Source organism: Rhinopithecus bieti, unplaced genomic scaffold (assembly GCF_001698545.2).
Source record: "Rhinopithecus bieti isolate Rb0 unplaced genomic scaffold, ASM169854v2 scaffold_38691, whole genome shotgun sequence".
Classification (NCBI taxonomy): Eukaryota; Metazoa; Chordata; class Mammalia; order Primates; family Cercopithecidae; genus Rhinopithecus; species Rhinopithecus bieti.
The window spans coordinates 250,014-266,393 of NW_016816690.1; the positions used below are offsets into that span (position 1 = coordinate 250,014).

The 16,380-nt window shown below is 41.5% G+C and overlaps 1 protein-coding gene across 2 annotated transcripts in view; it reads left to right on the top strand.

Moving 5' to 3' along the window:
• Positions 1–2,671: 2,671 nt before the first annotated feature.
• TMIGD1 (transmembrane and immunoglobulin domain containing 1) overlaps positions 2,672–16,380 on the top strand; it is a 20,300-nt gene continuing 6,591 nt past the window's right edge. Inside the window, exons 1-4 of one of the 2 annotated variants that reach the window (XM_017855066.1) lie at positions 2,672–2,735; positions 4,576–4,682; positions 7,302–7,580; positions 11,659–11,937. In XM_017855066.1, the coding sequence (XP_017710555.1) occupies positions 4,601–4,682; positions 7,302–7,580; positions 11,659–11,937 (640 nt within the window). In that variant the 5' untranslated portion in view covers positions 2,672–2,735; positions 4,576–4,600. The remainder of the gene's footprint in view (positions 2,736–4,575; positions 4,683–7,301; positions 7,581–11,658; positions 11,938–16,380) is intronic. The other variant, XM_017855067.1, reaches the window with a different exon arrangement.

The window sequence follows — 16,380 nt, forward strand, 5'->3', positions numbered from 1 at the left end:
TGGTGACAAAAATGTCATACAGAAAAGTTGAAACAATAATGCAATGAAGATCTATAGACCCCTATTTAGATTGAATAAATGTTAACATTTGCTATATTCGCTTTGTGTGTTTATGTGTTTACTTTTCTTGCTGAATCATTTGAAAGGTAGTTGCAATTATCATGACACTTGACCCATAAATATTTCAGCAGGCATCCCCTGAGAATTAGAACATTCTCTACATAACTGCAATACCATTATCACAACTAATAATAATTAATCATTATTTCCCAATACCACCTAATATCCAATTGTAGAAGTTGCTGGTGGTGCTCTACCCACATCGCCTTGGCCTACCTAGAAGTTACTTGCAAAGAGTTCCCGTATAGCCAGTGACTTCCTGAGCATCTTTGCCTGGACATCTTGGCCAGCTTGAGAGAGTACTCTCTGTCCTCACAGGGCAGGCTGAAAGTGCCGGAGAGTCAACACCTTGAGAGTGCCCCTCAGTCGCCGGAGATGGAGAGAAGCTGGTGATAAATACTAACACTTCCTTCCCTATCAGGAGTTGATTCTGAGGTGTGCTCCACCGAATACAACATTGTCCAAGGCTCCAGGAGGACAGTTGCTCATAGTAGTAACCTTTAACACATGCTTTACTAGTTTCCTCCCTTCCCTATCTTACTTCCTTGCTATGCTTCCTGAGATCACTTTTTTTTTTTTTTTTTTTTTGAGAAAGAGTCTCACTCTCTCACCCAGATTGGAGTTCAGTGGCCAGGTCGCAGCTCACCACAACCTCCGTCTCCCAGGCTCAAGGGATTCTTCCGCCTCAGCCTCCCGAGTAGCTGGGATTACAGGCGCCCGCCACCATGCTCAGCTAATTTTTCTATTTTTAGTAGAGATGGGGTTTCATCATATGGGCCAGGCTGGTCTCGAACTCCTGGCATCAAATGAAGCACCCGCCTCGGCCTCCCAAAGTGCTGGGATTACAGGAGTGAGCCACTGTGCCTGGTCGAGATCACCTTTAAATAAACTACTTGCTCTCAAAAGCTCTGTCTCAGGGTCTATTTTGGAGGGACCGAGAACCAAGACATAATCCATTGCTAAATTCATTTTAAAATGACAATCTTGGATCCCTAGAGAGGCAAACTCAAAACCTGCTTAGGTGGTGCTTGCAACCCAGCCAACAGGAGCTGCTCTTAGCTCTGATTTTTGCTTGAACAATGCTATAGTGAGGTTGTGTTGATTTAGGATGCCCTGCCAAGTCTATATTAATAATAATAGTAATAAGAGCTACTGTTTACTAAGAGCTTACTGTGTGGCAGCTTCACATGCTTCATTTCATTTAATCCTCATAGTGACTCTGTAGGGAGGGTACTATTACTATTTCTATTGTATTGTTGAAGACCCTGAGGCTCATGGAGGTTAAATAACTTTTCAAAATCACATAGCTAGTAAGAGGCAGATTGCTGGTGTGCTTCAACAGTGTGTTAAAATGTGTGGATAACTATAAATATTCTTCTGTTATATTTTTGTGTAAATGGGAACAATAGTATTTGGCAGATAAAATTTGCATTGTTAATAATACCATAAACATAGTGTAATGCAAGGATCCCCCAATCGGGTGAGAGCCTCAAGAGGATAAAACTGTTCCCTAGGCAAAGGTGGGCAGACTGCTTAAGGCCAGGAGTTCGAGATCAGCCTAGGAAACATGGCGAAATTTCGTCTCTACCAAAAATATATATATAAACAAAGTTTAGCTGGGCATGGTGACTCACACCAGTAGTCCTAGCTCCTTGGAAGGCTGGGAGGCAGAGGTTGCAGTCAGCCACGATCTTGCCATTGCACTGTAGCCTGGGTGACAGAGTGAAACCCTGTCTCAAAAAACGAACAAACAAACAAACAAAAAAAAAAACGGCTCCCTGCCATGCCTGGCTCGGTACAGCTTATGGACTGGGCTTGGGTTACCAGTGGTAACTAAGACTTTTCCAGCATTATTTAAGTTGTGTAGAATCTTCCAATGTTTTGACATCTGTAAAAGTCAAACCCCTTCTTGGACTTGTACCATCACAATCCCCAGGCTAGTAGATGATCAAAACGCAGCTATCTTACTTAAATATGACAATATTCAGTGAGATGCGCTACAGAGTTTTTTTTTTTTTTTTGAGACGGAGTCTCGCTCTGTCGCCCAGGCTGGAGTGCAGTGGCCGGATCTCAGCTCACTGCAAGCTCCGCTTCCCGGGCTCACGCCATTCTCCTGCCTCAGCCTCCCGAGTAGCTGGGACTACAGGCGCCTGCCACCTCGCCCGGCTAGTTTTTTGTAGTTTTAGTAGAGACAGGGTTTCACCGTGTTAGCCAGGATGGTCTTGATCTCCTGACCTTGTGATCCGCCCGTCTCGGCCTCCCAAAGTGCTGGGATTACAGGCTTGAGCCACCGCACCCGGCCTGCGCTACAGAGTTTTGCACAAGTTCAGGCTTTCTTGGAACAACAAATCCCTGTTATTAACATCTGGCCCCACCTAGTAACCTAGGTACACATAGAAACTTAGATCTTAAGAAGATGTCTTTCCCAATGACTATCTTCTCTAAGACTCCAGAAAGAGAAACAGACTTTGAACCCAAGTTATCTTATTTATTTGATCCTACTGTCATAAAGTGTTCAAATTCAAGTATTATAAAGGATTGTAACAGGGAAAGCATTTAGGGTTTTCAGGCAGAGAACAGTTGGCCAAGGAAGTCAGCTTCTCAGAGTTCAAGAGGTAAGTGGTAAGACTGTCTTATATAGAAAGTAGAGAGTCATACAGATTAAAATCAAGCCAAGTGAGGGAAATACATTTTGAAAAGTCGCTGTGTTGGTGGAGTGGAAGGAAAGAGAAGACATAGATTTGCCCCCTTAATAGGGCGGGGTGAGGTCTGGCAAGAAGCCTGCACTCCCAGTTTTTATTGAGTGCTTGTAGTGGAGAGTGCTTGAGAAAATTCTACTATTGACCACATTCTGCAATCATAACTGTTACAACACTGTGATAGAAATCTTTTTGGCAAATATTTAAAATTACAAAATAATCAATATTAGTAGTAATTGCATCTTATGAAAAGATTGATGCAGGCTTGTCTGCCAGAAAGGGTGAGCCTAGCGTGAATGAAATTTTCTCCTGTTGGGACACGCCTGGGATGGGGAGGAGCAGAGTAGGTATAGGTATATTTCAGCTCTTGTAGGTTAATACTGGTGTTAAGGGGAGAGAACTCCAAGTGGTCAGGGACTGGAAAAGAATAACAGCAGTATTTATTTATTTATTTATTTATTTATTGAGACCGAGTCTTGCTCTGTCACCCAGGCTGGAGTGCAGTGGCACAGTCTCGGCTCACCGCAACCTCCACCTCCCAGGTTCAAGCGATTCTCCTGCCTCAGCCTCCCAAGTAGCTGGGATTACAGGTGCCCACCACCATGCCTGGCTAAATTTTTTTTTGTGTGTGTGTATTTTTAGTAGAGATGGGGTTTCACTATGTTGGTCAGGCTAGTCTCAAACTCCTGACCTCAGGTAATCCACCCGCCTCGGCTCCCAAAGTGCTGGGATTACAGGCATGAGCCACTGCACCGAGCCTAACAGCAGCTTCTTAAAGGAAAAGAATATTAATCTAGGCAGTAGATTGGGTGGTAGGGTGGTTAAGAGTAGGGTAGTAGTAGGGTGGTTAAGAGCATGGTCTTGGGAGTCCTGGGTTCAAATCCTGACCTTGACATTTACTGTCTGTGGGATCCAGGCAAATTACATAATCTCTTTAAATCTATAGAAACGACCTCAGGAGCGTTGTTGGGAGGCTTAATTGTGACAGAAACGATGTATGTAAAGGGTTTAGCACAGTCCCTGTTGCACAGAAAGTTTTCCATATGTGGTTCCACTATATTTATAGTAGTACCCTTGAAAGGAAGTAATGAATATATGTTTTTTTTCTCAGATGGAAGTGGAGAATATCTTAGGGAGAGGGAGAGGTGGAGCAAAAGCAAGAAGGGAGAAAGGACACCTTTGTTATTTATTATTTTTAGTACATATGGGTCAAGGGGAAGAGAGAGAGAATAGTGGAAGACAGGCAAGATTAACATGGTTTAAATTAGAGGCCATGTTTCAGTTGAGTCTTTTCTAAGTACACACCATTTCAATCTATGGGATTTGGAGTAATCTCAAAAACTCTCTATTATCAGAGAACATCTTTACAAAAATGACCCAAGAGAAACTTTCAGAACAAGAATTACTTTGTTCAGTAGGGACTGTCTGAGAATGACACAAGTTTCATTCTGTTAAAATGAAATTCTATCAGTTTCTCTAGGGAAGACTCTTGGTTTTATCTTCCCCAGGACACCCTAACGCTGCTGTATCTGTCACAGCCTATTTCCTTGTGGTTTTCTTTATGTTGCTTTAAAAAAAAAATTCTTACTACTAAATGTACTTTGAACTTAGTCAGGCAGGGTTGTTTAATTAAAAGCTAGAAGTAGTACCGTTACCGCTGGGATGATTCATCTGGGACTTCACTTTAAATGCGTAATAGACAGAAGGAAGGTTCACAAACCAAAGTACAAAACCAAATGCACTATTTTTCCCTTAGTAGATCCTACTTTAACTCATTAAAGATGGCATGGAACAGCAGTGTCATAATGCAAATGGGAAGATTTCTTCTCTTAGTAATTTTATATCTGCCACGTGAGATGACAAGTAAGTTAAAGTTCTTTTGACCTCTTTTAGATAAAGAAAATTTCCAATTAAGAAAAATGATCAATGGGCATTGGATATATCCTTAAATTCCAAATTGAAATGACTACACAGTTAGCATGGCTCACAGTATAGGAGTTAGCTAACAATAAAAAATCAAATGGAGGCCGGGAGGGTGGCTCATGCCTGTAATCCCAGCACTTTGGGAGGCTAAGGCGGGCAGATCATGAGGTTAGGAGATTGAGACCATCCTGGCTAACACAGCGAAACCCCATGTCTACTGAAAATACAAAAAATTAGCCGGTCGTGGTGGCAGGCGCCTGTAGTCCCAGCTACTCGGGAGGCTGAGGCAGGAGAATGGTGTGAATCCATTTCATGAGGCAGAGTTTGCAGTGAGCTGAGATGGCACCACTACACTCCAGCCTAGGCAACAGGGTGAGACTCTGTCTCAGAAAAAAAGAAGGAAAAGTATTGTTTTTAGGGTTTTATTATTACAAGACAAGGTGAAGTATTCTATTCTCTCCAGAGCCACCACCAGAATCCTCCTACAATTTAATGCATTTTACTAGTAATGTTACCCCAAATAATCTTCTGTTTATCTGAACATACCATTTCACATGAAAATCTTTCCAGCATTTGCTCCCCTACCACTGTTTTCTGATTTTAAAAGTAATGCATAGTCATAGTAAAATAAATTAGGCAATCTATTAAAAAAAAAAAAAGTACAAATCCCCTAAATACTTTCATCCAGGGATGACAACCACTCAATATTCCATATTTTTAAAAAAATACTAGACAATACCATTATCCTTACAAGTAGCTTAAGTTTTTTGTTTTTTGAGAAAGAGTCTCACTCTTGTCGCCCAGGCTGGAGTGCAGTGACCTGATTTCAGCTTACTGCAACCTTCACCTCCCTGGTGCAAGTGATTCTCCTGCCTCAGCTTCCTGAGTAGCTGGGATTACAGGAGCCCGCCACCAGGCCTGGCTAATTTTTTTGCTATTTTTAGTAGAGACAGTGTTTCACTATGTTGGCCAGGATGGTCTCAAACTTTTGACCTCAGGTGATCCGCCTGTCTTGGCCTCCCAAAGTGCTGGGATTACAGGCATGAGCCACCGTGCCTGGCCAGCTTAAGTTTTTTAAAAAGAAGGTTAATGTGTTTACAGAACATATCAACAAATGTTATCTGGGCTACAGGTTTCTGACAGATAAAATTCTTTTTCAGCTTTTGTTACTTGCTTCTAAACCAGGAAAATAAAAACCAAAATTCATACTATGCAATGAATAGCTTTCTAAAAGTCAGAGCTGAAAGAAAAAAAAAAACCTACTATGTATCCTGATCACCCAACCCACAAAGACTTGTCTACCACACAAACCCCAGCTACTTAAACATCTTTTTGTTTTTCTTCACTGCCAAAACAATATTAAAACATTATAGATGCAAGACCCAATTTGTCCATAATCCTATCATTTAATCATAAAAGTGTTTCCAAATCAGTTCTTACTCATATGCATGTGCAATTTTGATACATTGGTAGTAATTATTAGAGCTTTAACTTATATTCTGCATTTTTTGCCTACTGTTTATACCTTAAATATTTTTCCATTTCATTCCCTTGTTTTCCTACTTTCAATCCCTTCAAGTAAATGTGTGTGTGTGTGTGTGTATTCAATATATATGGGATTTTTCCTAAGTCTTTTTTCCATGAAAATGTGTGTATGTGTGTATGTATACACACACACACATATATGATCTTTCTGTATGTATTGGTATCTAACCTGGTGCTTCTCAAACTTCACTGCATATTNTATTCAATATATATGGGATTTTCCTAAGTCTTTTTTCCATGAAAATGTGTGTATGTGTGTATGTATACACACACACACACATATGATCTTTCTGTATGTATTGGTATCTAACCTGGTGCTTCTCAAACTTCACTGCATATTACAATCACCTGGGGGCTGGGGGTGAGGTGCTTTAAACAACACAATGCCCAGATTGCACTCACGTCAACTAATCAGATGTCTGGGGATGAGAACCAGGCATCAGTACTTTTTTTTGGAGGCAGGGTCTTGCTCGGTCACCCAGACTGGAGTGCAGTGGTGCAATCTTGGCTCACTGCAACCTCCACCTCCTGGGCTTAAGCGATTCTCCCACCTTATCCTCCCAAGTAGCTAGAACTACAGATGCACACCACTACGCCTGGCTAATGTTTTTTTTAATTATTATTATTTTTTGTGGAGAAGGGGTCTGACTATATTTCCCAGGCTGGTCTTGAACTCCTGAGCTCAAACGATCCTCCCGCCTCTACCTCCCAAAGTGCTGGGATTATAGGCGTGAGCCACCGCACCCGGCTACATCAGTACTTTTTGAAAGATCCCCTGGTGATTCCAACGTGCACCAAAATTTGATGACCACATTTTAATCTTTTGTTTTCAGTTAACAATACATTATGAATATTTTTCATTATAAAATCATATAGATCAATATGACTATTTTTAATTGTTCAAAGTTTATTTTGTTCTACTGATGTAACATAACTTATTTAACCAATCATCTGTTCATGAGCATTTAGGTTGTTCACTCTGTATATCTAAATAGTTTCTCCCTGTATTCCCAGGTTCTGTTTTAACTGTGAATGGTAAAACTGAGAACTATATCCTGGATACTACACCTGGCTCCCAAGTGTCTCTGATATGTGCTGTTCAAAATCACACCAGAGAGGAAGAACTGCTCTGGTACCGAGAGGAGGGGAGAGTGGATTTGAAATCTGGAAACAAAATCAATTCCAGCTCTGTCTGTGTCTCTTCCATCAGTGAAAATGACAACGGAATCAGCTTTACCTGCAGGCTGGGGAGGGATCCGTCTGTTTCCATTTCGGTGGCACTGAATGTTATTTGTGAGTGAGGGGAACAGAAACGGCTGGTGGGTCTGTAATGTCTGCAATATATGAAGTGGTAGTTGAAATCTAGGTCTTGGTATTGCCAAATTGCCCAATGTATGCTCCCACCACAAAGCATGAGAGTACCTATTTCCCCTCACCCTCATGAGCACTGAGTATCGTCAAACTCTGAGAATTTGCCAGCCTCCTTTGAAATTCTCTTTTCCTTTTTTCTTTCTTTTTTTTTTTCTTTAAGACAGAGTCTCGCTCTGTTGCCCAGGATGGAGTGCAGTGCAGTGGCGCGATCTTGGCTCATTGCAACCTCTGCCTTCCCAGGTTCAAGCGATTCTCCTGCCTCAGCATCCTGAGTAGCTGGGGCTACAGGCACCCACCACCACACTCAGCTAATTTTAATTTTGTATTTTAGTAGAGACGGGGGGGGGGGTTCACCAAGTTGGCCAGGCTGTTCTCGAGCTCCTAACCTGAAGTGATCTGCCTACCTCAGCCTCTCAAACTGCTGGGATTACAGGTGTGAGCCACTGCGCCCAGCCTATTTTCAATTTTTAAATTAAGAATGAGGGTGTTCACCTTTATGTAAACATATTGGCCTGTTTTGTTTGTTTCCGTGAAATGCCTGCTTGTATCCTTAACTCATTTTTTTCTGTTGGGTTTTATGCCTTTTTCTCATTAATCTGTACGAGGGTTTTGTGGATTAAGGAAATTAGTCCTTTGTCATTTTGAATTGTAAGTATTTCTCCTACTTGTTTTTGAAAATTTTTATAGTTCTTTTTTGCCATATTGAAATTTTAAATGTTTATATATTTAAAGCTACAAGTCTTTTCCTTTGTAGTGCCTAGCTTTTGTGTTCTGCTTAGACAGATTTTCATGGCCTGGCACAGTGGCTCGTGCCTGTAATCCCAACACTTGGGAGGCAGAGGCAAATGGATCACTTAAGATCAGGAGTTCAAGACCAGCCTGATTAACATGGCGAAACCTGGCCTCTACTAAAAATACAAAAATTGGCCAGGTGCGGTGGTGGGCACCTGTAATCTCAGCTACTCAGGAGGCTGAGGCAGGAGAATTGCTTGAACTAAAGAAGCGGAGGTTGCAATGAGCTGAGATGCCACCACTACACTTCAGCCTGGGCAACACAGTGAGACCTCATCTCAAAAAAAAAAAAAAAGATTTTCATTAGGGAATCTTTAAACATTACCTTAAAGTCAAAAAAGATGAAGCTCTTCAATGACTGGGTTCCAGGTATTGGTAACCTGTTGGTGGAACTGTACAGGCTTAGGGGACTGTCAAGTGATATTATGTAGGTGATCACATGGGTCATTGGGTGAAAAGCTGGTTCTGCATGAGAATGGTGTGGATGGTATGGCGATGGGTGAGGTATGATGATGCAGTATGATTTGGTAGAAAGACCCTATCTCTACAAACATAACATAGTGAGACCCAATTTCTACCAAAAAAAAAAAAAGTATGTTTTTAATTAACTGGGCATGGTGGCACACACCTGTAGCCCCAGCTACTCGGGAGGCTGAGGCTAAAGGATCGCCTGAGCCCAGAAGGTTAAGGCTTCAGGGAGCTATGATTGCCCCACTGCATTTCAACCTAGGCAACAGAGTGAGACCCTGTCTCAAAAAAAAAAAAAAGACAGCTAAGGAAACTAAGGCCCGGACTAGGGGCTCAAATCATAGCTGTGGCTGAGAACAAAACACTAATTCCCAAGCTTCTAATTCTAACCTAGTGCTTAAGTGTTTATTCCATGAAACCTCCTTGTTTTTTTTTGTTTGTTTGTTTGTTTGTTTGTTTTTTTGGAGACAGCGTCTCACTCAGTCACCTACACTAGAGTGCAGTAGCACAATCTCAACTCACTGTAACCTCTGCCTCCGAGGCTCAAGTGATCCTCCTGCCTCAGCCTCCCAAGTAGCTGGGACTACAGGCACGCACCAACACACTGAGCTGATTTTTGTATTTTTTGTAGAGACGGGGTTTTGCTGTGTTGCCTGGGCTGATGGAACCCTCCTAAGGGAGACACGGCAGAAATGCCAACAATGTGATTTGATGACTTAAAGAAATTGTTTTCAGTTTTCCAGCCTCAATCCACTTTTTAAACTCTCTTTATAACAATCTCCTAAATATCATTGTTGCTAAGTGTGTGTGTGTATAGTTAATTGCTCAGTAATCCATAATGACAGTACTGACACAAAGTCGTCAACCAATAAATCAAAATGAGCTCATAAAACATGACAAGGATATTATGTACCCTTCAAAGGCAGGACCATTATTGTTATAAATAGCAGCTCAAGAACTAAATGGAAGCTTGATAATACACTGTTTGGGGGAGAATATGGAGAAACAGTTTCTCTCATACGTCGTTGCTGAAAGTTTAAATTAAGAACGCCTCTTTCATAATATCTATCAAAATTAAAAGTGTGCGTATCCTATGACACAGCATTTCTCCTTCTAGGTGTTAACCTTGGAGAAATACATGCACATAGGCATAAAGAGATATGTACAAGGATGTTTATTGTATCATTGCTTAACATTTTAAAATGAAAACAACCTAATGCCCATCAAAACACAAATGATTAAAGTAATGCATTCTAACAGCAATAAGCTAGATCTCCATGGTTCAATATGAACATATCTCAAAAACATGCAAGTTATTGAGAGAAATGAAGTATTTTATGTAAATCCTTTCCATGCCCCTAAAATAATGTGATATATTTCCTATGGGTACACTATATGCATAGAAAACTATTTAGGAAAAAGAAAGATAGGGAAGGATTTACACCAAACTCATAGCAGCGGGTATCTCTGGGGGTCAGGAAGTGACCAGCTTGGATCTTAGCTTTATCTGAAATGTACTAATTTTTACAGAGGGGATATTCACATATACTGATGTGCTTAAATTAATTTCAAATAGTTAAATAAAAAGAAATCACTAACAGAATCTCTCCACAAATGGAATTGTTCTATTTGGCAATTATGTTCTCTATTCCAGCAGCTTCCTGCATATCTGAATACCATATAACATCCTTGTTGGATTTGATACAGAATTCAAGCTCATTCCAAAGAGCAACAAAATGTCATTCTTCTGAGAGAGTTATTAATAGCACAGCCTACTCAGGGTCTAATTATTCAGTGTGCAGATTATACAAGCTCCTTTTTCCTCCTTCTCCGTCTCTGTCTTTTTCCTAGTTCCCACTCTCCAACCATTTCATTACTATTCTGCACTTCTGCCAGAATATACAAGGTGATATATATGTTTGACTGTCTATGGGTCTACAACTCCCCTTATTGTAGAGGGAAGAAGGAATTGCTCACACAGAGGGATGAGAAGGACTCACTTGCCTTCCACAGATGCCAGAGTTCTCATGCTTAGAACACCTGGGAGGAGGACATTATTTCTAGAGCACCACTGAGAAAACGCAGAGATGCATTGGTAAATATGTTACCAAGGCAATGGTTAGATAAAATGCAAAAACAGACGGTGAGAGTAACCCTCAAAACCACCACCACCGTAATAATAGCAGCTAGCACTGTGGCAAATTCTTTACAGAGATTATTTTATTTAATCTTTACAGCATCTCAGGAGATGTATGATTATCCCATTTTTTTACATGAGAAACAGAGGCCTTAGCAGTTAGTTAACTGTCTCAAAGTCACAGTAAATGGTGTAGATGGAATTAGGTCTAATTGCAGTGCATGCCTTCTTAATTTTGTACTGTTTTGTGCAACACTAGCACAGGTTGGTTTATTAAGTCTCAGAGAACAAAGACTCAAGGGTTATACTCTTGGGTAGTGTTACATATTGTCTGCTTGTCATAGATTCATTACTATATATCATGCTCATAATCATATATTGTTTCATGGTTGATCTTCTTCATCACATTAAAAGTTCTATGAGGTTTGGAACTGGAAGTGTTATTTGCCCTTGTTACCCCAGTGCTTGGCACACAGTACGTATTTAATAAATTTTTGTCAAATGAATAAATGACCACATGAGATAGACTGAAGGAAGACTTTGAACTCTGACAGTGAACTACTGCTTATCAGCTAATTAAATCTAAATGCTTGAGTCTTGCAGTTCCTCCTCTCCTAAGTGGAAACGACTTCCAAACAGTTGAGGAAGGCAGTAACGTGAAGTTGGTTTGCAGTGTGAAAGCCAACCCCCAGGCTCAAATGATGTGGTACAAAAACAGTAGTCTCCTGGATTTAGAGAAAAGCCATCACCAAATCCAACAGACAAGTGAGTCTTTTCAGCTGTCAATCACCAAAGTTGAGAAATCTGACAACGGAACCTACAGTTGTACTGCAAAGTCATCTCTGCAAACGGAGAGCTTGGACTTTCACCTGATTGTTAAAGGTAACTCTCTTTTTAAGTAATACTCAGCACAGTGCAAAACTCACGCCAGATGCTCAGTAAATATTTTTGGTGACAATAAATGATAATAACAATTATGATTAGTGGCTAGGATTTTCTTTGGAGAATCATCCCCATCCAAGGATTTTTCCACTAAGAATCCTGGTCCATCCTTTTAGGGAAATCATGCCCATTCCATACAGGACACTGTTTTTTGAGCAAAGATCCTTTCTTAGAACAAAATATAGGAAACAATTCTGCTTGGCTTTTAGGGAGGAGTATTTCCATGAATTCTTCTGGGCAACGAGGTATGTAGCAACTGGACTTTTGAGTTCATAGCTTCATAACTAACAGAAGAGAAGTAAAAAACACACAGAGAAGAGAAATTATGACTAGATAAGAAAATGGATCTCTACAATCACTCCTAACTCAAATTCTAACCTGTAGGCTAATCAGCAGAGAGAGTAGGAAAAAATAAGGGGGAAAAAAACCCTTTCTCTTGGATTCATGCTTCATCTACCCAGGGTTATCCCCTCTACAATGACAGAGCAAATGACCATCTGTGGGGTTTTCCCTCCTCATATTTCTTGCTTATACAAAAAGAGAAAGGCAAAATGCCTGGGGTAGCAGATGCCGAAAATGCTCATTCACACGTTGTCTGCTCTCACGCTAGCACACCAGAAGCAGCCCAACAAGCTGAGACTCCCATATCTTGTTATTCGCTTTGTCATTTGCCTCCCTGTACCCACTCATTACCAGTCTTGCCAGTCCCCAGGAAGCCAACTGAACCCCTGCCAGAAGTGTTGTGGTGATATAACCTTAGCGTGTCTTATTTCCTTCCCCTTGAGGGGAAGGTTATGGGATATGAACAGAGTGGCTGGTGGGGAAGAAGAGTTACTGGAGGCTGAATGCCCGTCACTGTGATTCCTGGAATGACCAGTAATTCATCCTGCAGAGCACTAACAATTGCTCAGGGGCTCCTTGTTTTAAAAACCTAACCCACTCATCCTGAGTACCCATGAGACAGAAGCAGTGAAAAAGCTTTATGGCTATTTACCTCCCCCAAGACCACAAAAGCATGGAAGGGTGGGCCTCATGCCCTGCCATCCTAAGTGACTATGAACACCACACTTGGAGGCCAGGGAATTATATCCCTCCTGGTTAAGAAGAAATCATAATTGTTCTGTGTCACATTTTAAAAAAAATACAGCTTATGTGGCAATCAGGATGCTAGCTTAGCAAATTGGCTTTCAGGTGGGCAGAAACTTGTTTTGGGTGGGGCTCTTCCAAACTAACTTGTTTTTCTTATTTCTTCTTGCTTAGCTACTTCCCACGGCTGGTGGCATAAATGCTCTGCTGCTGGGGCTCAGGCTAAATGCCAAGATTTTCATGAGGCTTCTCCTGGCTTCACGGCTCAGTGAGGAAGTACCTAAATGAGGCCATGCAAAGCTACAAATGACATCACAGATCTTTTCTTGAGCACAAGATTTAGCCCATGTGTTGAGATTATTTAACCATGATGAATATGGGAGGGAAATATCAGGTCTGGTTACAAATGAGACCATAAAACAGGACAAGGGGAGAGGCGCAGTTATGCAATTACCCTCGCCAGAGTCTCTTTTTCCTTTCTTTTCCTTTTATTTTTTTTTGAGACAGGGTATCGCTCTGCCACCTAGGCTGGAGTGCATTGGTGTAATCATAGTACACTGCAACCTCATCCCCCCAGGCTCAAGCGATCTTCCCACCTCAGCCTCCTGAATAGCTGGGACAGGTGCATGCCACCACAACCAGCTAATTTAAAAAATTGTTTTTGTAGAGATGAGGTCTTGCCATGTGGATCAGGCTGGTCTTGAATTCCTAGGCTCAAGCAATCTGCCACCTCAGCTTCCCAAAGTGCTGGGGTTACAGGCATGAGCCACCATGCCCAGACCAAAGTCACTTTCAACAGAAATTTGAAATCCTAAGCAAGCCAATGGGTAAGGTTGTTTACTTCAGTTTGTTTATAGAATAAGAACTGTCGGCCGGGCACTGTGGCTCATGCCTGTAATCCCAGCACCTTGGGAGGCTGAGGCGGGTGGGTCACGAGGTCAGCAGTTTGAGACCAGCCGGACCAACATGGTGAAACCCTGTCTCTACTAAAAATACAAAAAAAAAAAAAAAAAAAATTAGCCAGGCGTGATGGCCGGGCACCTATAATCCCAGCTACTGGGGAGGCTGAGGCAGGAGAATTGCTTGAAACCAGAAGGCAGAGGTTGCAGTGAGCCAATATCGCACCACTACACTCTAGCCTGGGCAACAAGAGCAAAACTCCGTCTCAAAAAATAAGTAAATAAAAGACAGAGTAAGAGCTGTCACATGTGGCTTCATTTTATCTGGCTTAGTAAAAATATTCCAACCGGTGAATGAATTCTGATTTCTTTTTCTAATTGTCCTACCTTTACTTCCCCTTTGTTTTGACATCTCGCAAATAGAGGGGCTCCCCAGTAAGGCGAGGGGCTCCCCAGTAAGCTGAGGGCCCTTTGGTGTGTCCCAGAGCTGGCTAGTACAGAACCAGGGCTTACTAGAAAAAGGCTCACTGTGCAAAGTTTCTCCATAGGGGTGATGTGACCCATACCTTCATGAGAATAATTTTTAGAAACAGCCAAGAGAGGGCAAAAATTTAATCCATTTATTCCCCAAAATTATTAAGAGCAGGAAAATTATATAAAAAAAGTAATTACAGGCTGCGTGGGGTGGTTCATGCCTGTAATCCCAGGACTACGGGAGGCCAAGCGGAAGGGTTGCTTGAGGCCAGGAGTTCCAAAACAACCTGGGCAACTTGCTGGGACGCTGTCTCTACAACAAATAGAAAAATTAGCTGGGTGTAGTGGCACGCACTGGTAGTCTCAACTACTCAGGAGGCTAAGGTAGGAGGATCTCTTAAGCCCTAGAGGTCGAGGCTACAGTGAGCCATGATCATGCCACTGCACTCCAGCCTGGGTGACAGAGTGAGACCCTGTCTCCAATAATAATAATAATAATAATAATAATAATAATAATTGGTTAATGTGTTATACAGTTATGGGGACAGGGGAGATAAACCCTATTTCATAATCTTAAGGTATATAGGGATTGGGCTTTGAAATTAAATTTACCTAAAGTCACTTCTTCCCCTCTTCCCTGGCTTTTACCCTTCACTTGCTATTTCATGACCCTGTTTCCTTTCTAATACTTAATCTGTAGTATCTGTTTGTTTAATGTCTGTCTCCCCCACTAGAAGATGAGCTCCATGAAGGCAGAGGGGCCTTCCACACCTGTCCTATTTTTTGCAGAGCTGAACACAGTGCATAACACACATTAGTCACCCAGTAAATATTTGTTGACTGCACCTCAATCCATAAACTCAATTGTACAAGAAATAGCACATGCTCAATTTCCTTTAAATGCCTAAAATGTTATTTAAGCCATGACTGAAGCTCCTTCCCCTCGTTGGGTGGCATCAGAATCCAGGGGCTTGGACAAGGTCACTTAAAAACCTTTGTTGACCTTAAGCACTTTTACTTTATTATTTTTTTAAGAAACGGGGTCCTGCCAGGTGCAGTGGCTGACGCCTGTAATTGCAACACTTTGGAAGGCCCAGGTAGGAGAACTGCTTGAGGTCAGAAGTTCAAGACCAGACTGGGCAACACACCCAGGCTCCATCTCTAAAAAAATTTTTTTTTAAATTAAAAAATAGGGTTGGCCAGGCATGGTGGCTCACACCTATAATCCCAGCATTTTGGGAGGCCAAAGCAGGCAGATCACTTGAGGTCAGGAGTTCGAGGCCAGACTGGCCAACATGGTGAAACTCTGTCTCCACCTACCTAAAATACAAAAATTAGCTGGACATGGTGTTGTACACCTGTAGTACCAGCTACTCGGGAGACTGAGGCAGGAGAATCTCTCGAACCCAGGAGGCAGAGGTTACAGTGAGCCACTGCACTCCAGCCTGGGTGGCAGAGTGAGATTCTGTCTAAAAAAAAAAAAAAATAGTGTCTCACTATGTTGCCCAAGGTAGACAGCAGTGGCTATTCATAGGTGCAATCATAGGGTGCTATAACCCTGAACTCCTGGGCTTAAGCAATCCTCCTGCCTCAGCCTCCCAAGTGGCTGGGGCTACAGGTATGCCACCCTGCCTGGCTTCACTTTTACTTTTGAGAGCTTCATTCCATATCATATTAAAGATATTAAAAACAAAGCACATTATCTGTGCTTTCTGCTGTAAAACTTTTGAAAGAATTTTTATAACTTGTATAGATTTTGAATTTTGTTATAAATAAGTTACTCATTTGGTTCTTGAGGTTTAAACATCATTATTTAACAGTTGAGTTACAGTTGATGCCAGACTGCATTTTACAGATGCTTAAACATTGATTAATTTTGATTAATTTTGCTACTTTCTTTTCTTTTTTTTTTTTTTTTTTTTTT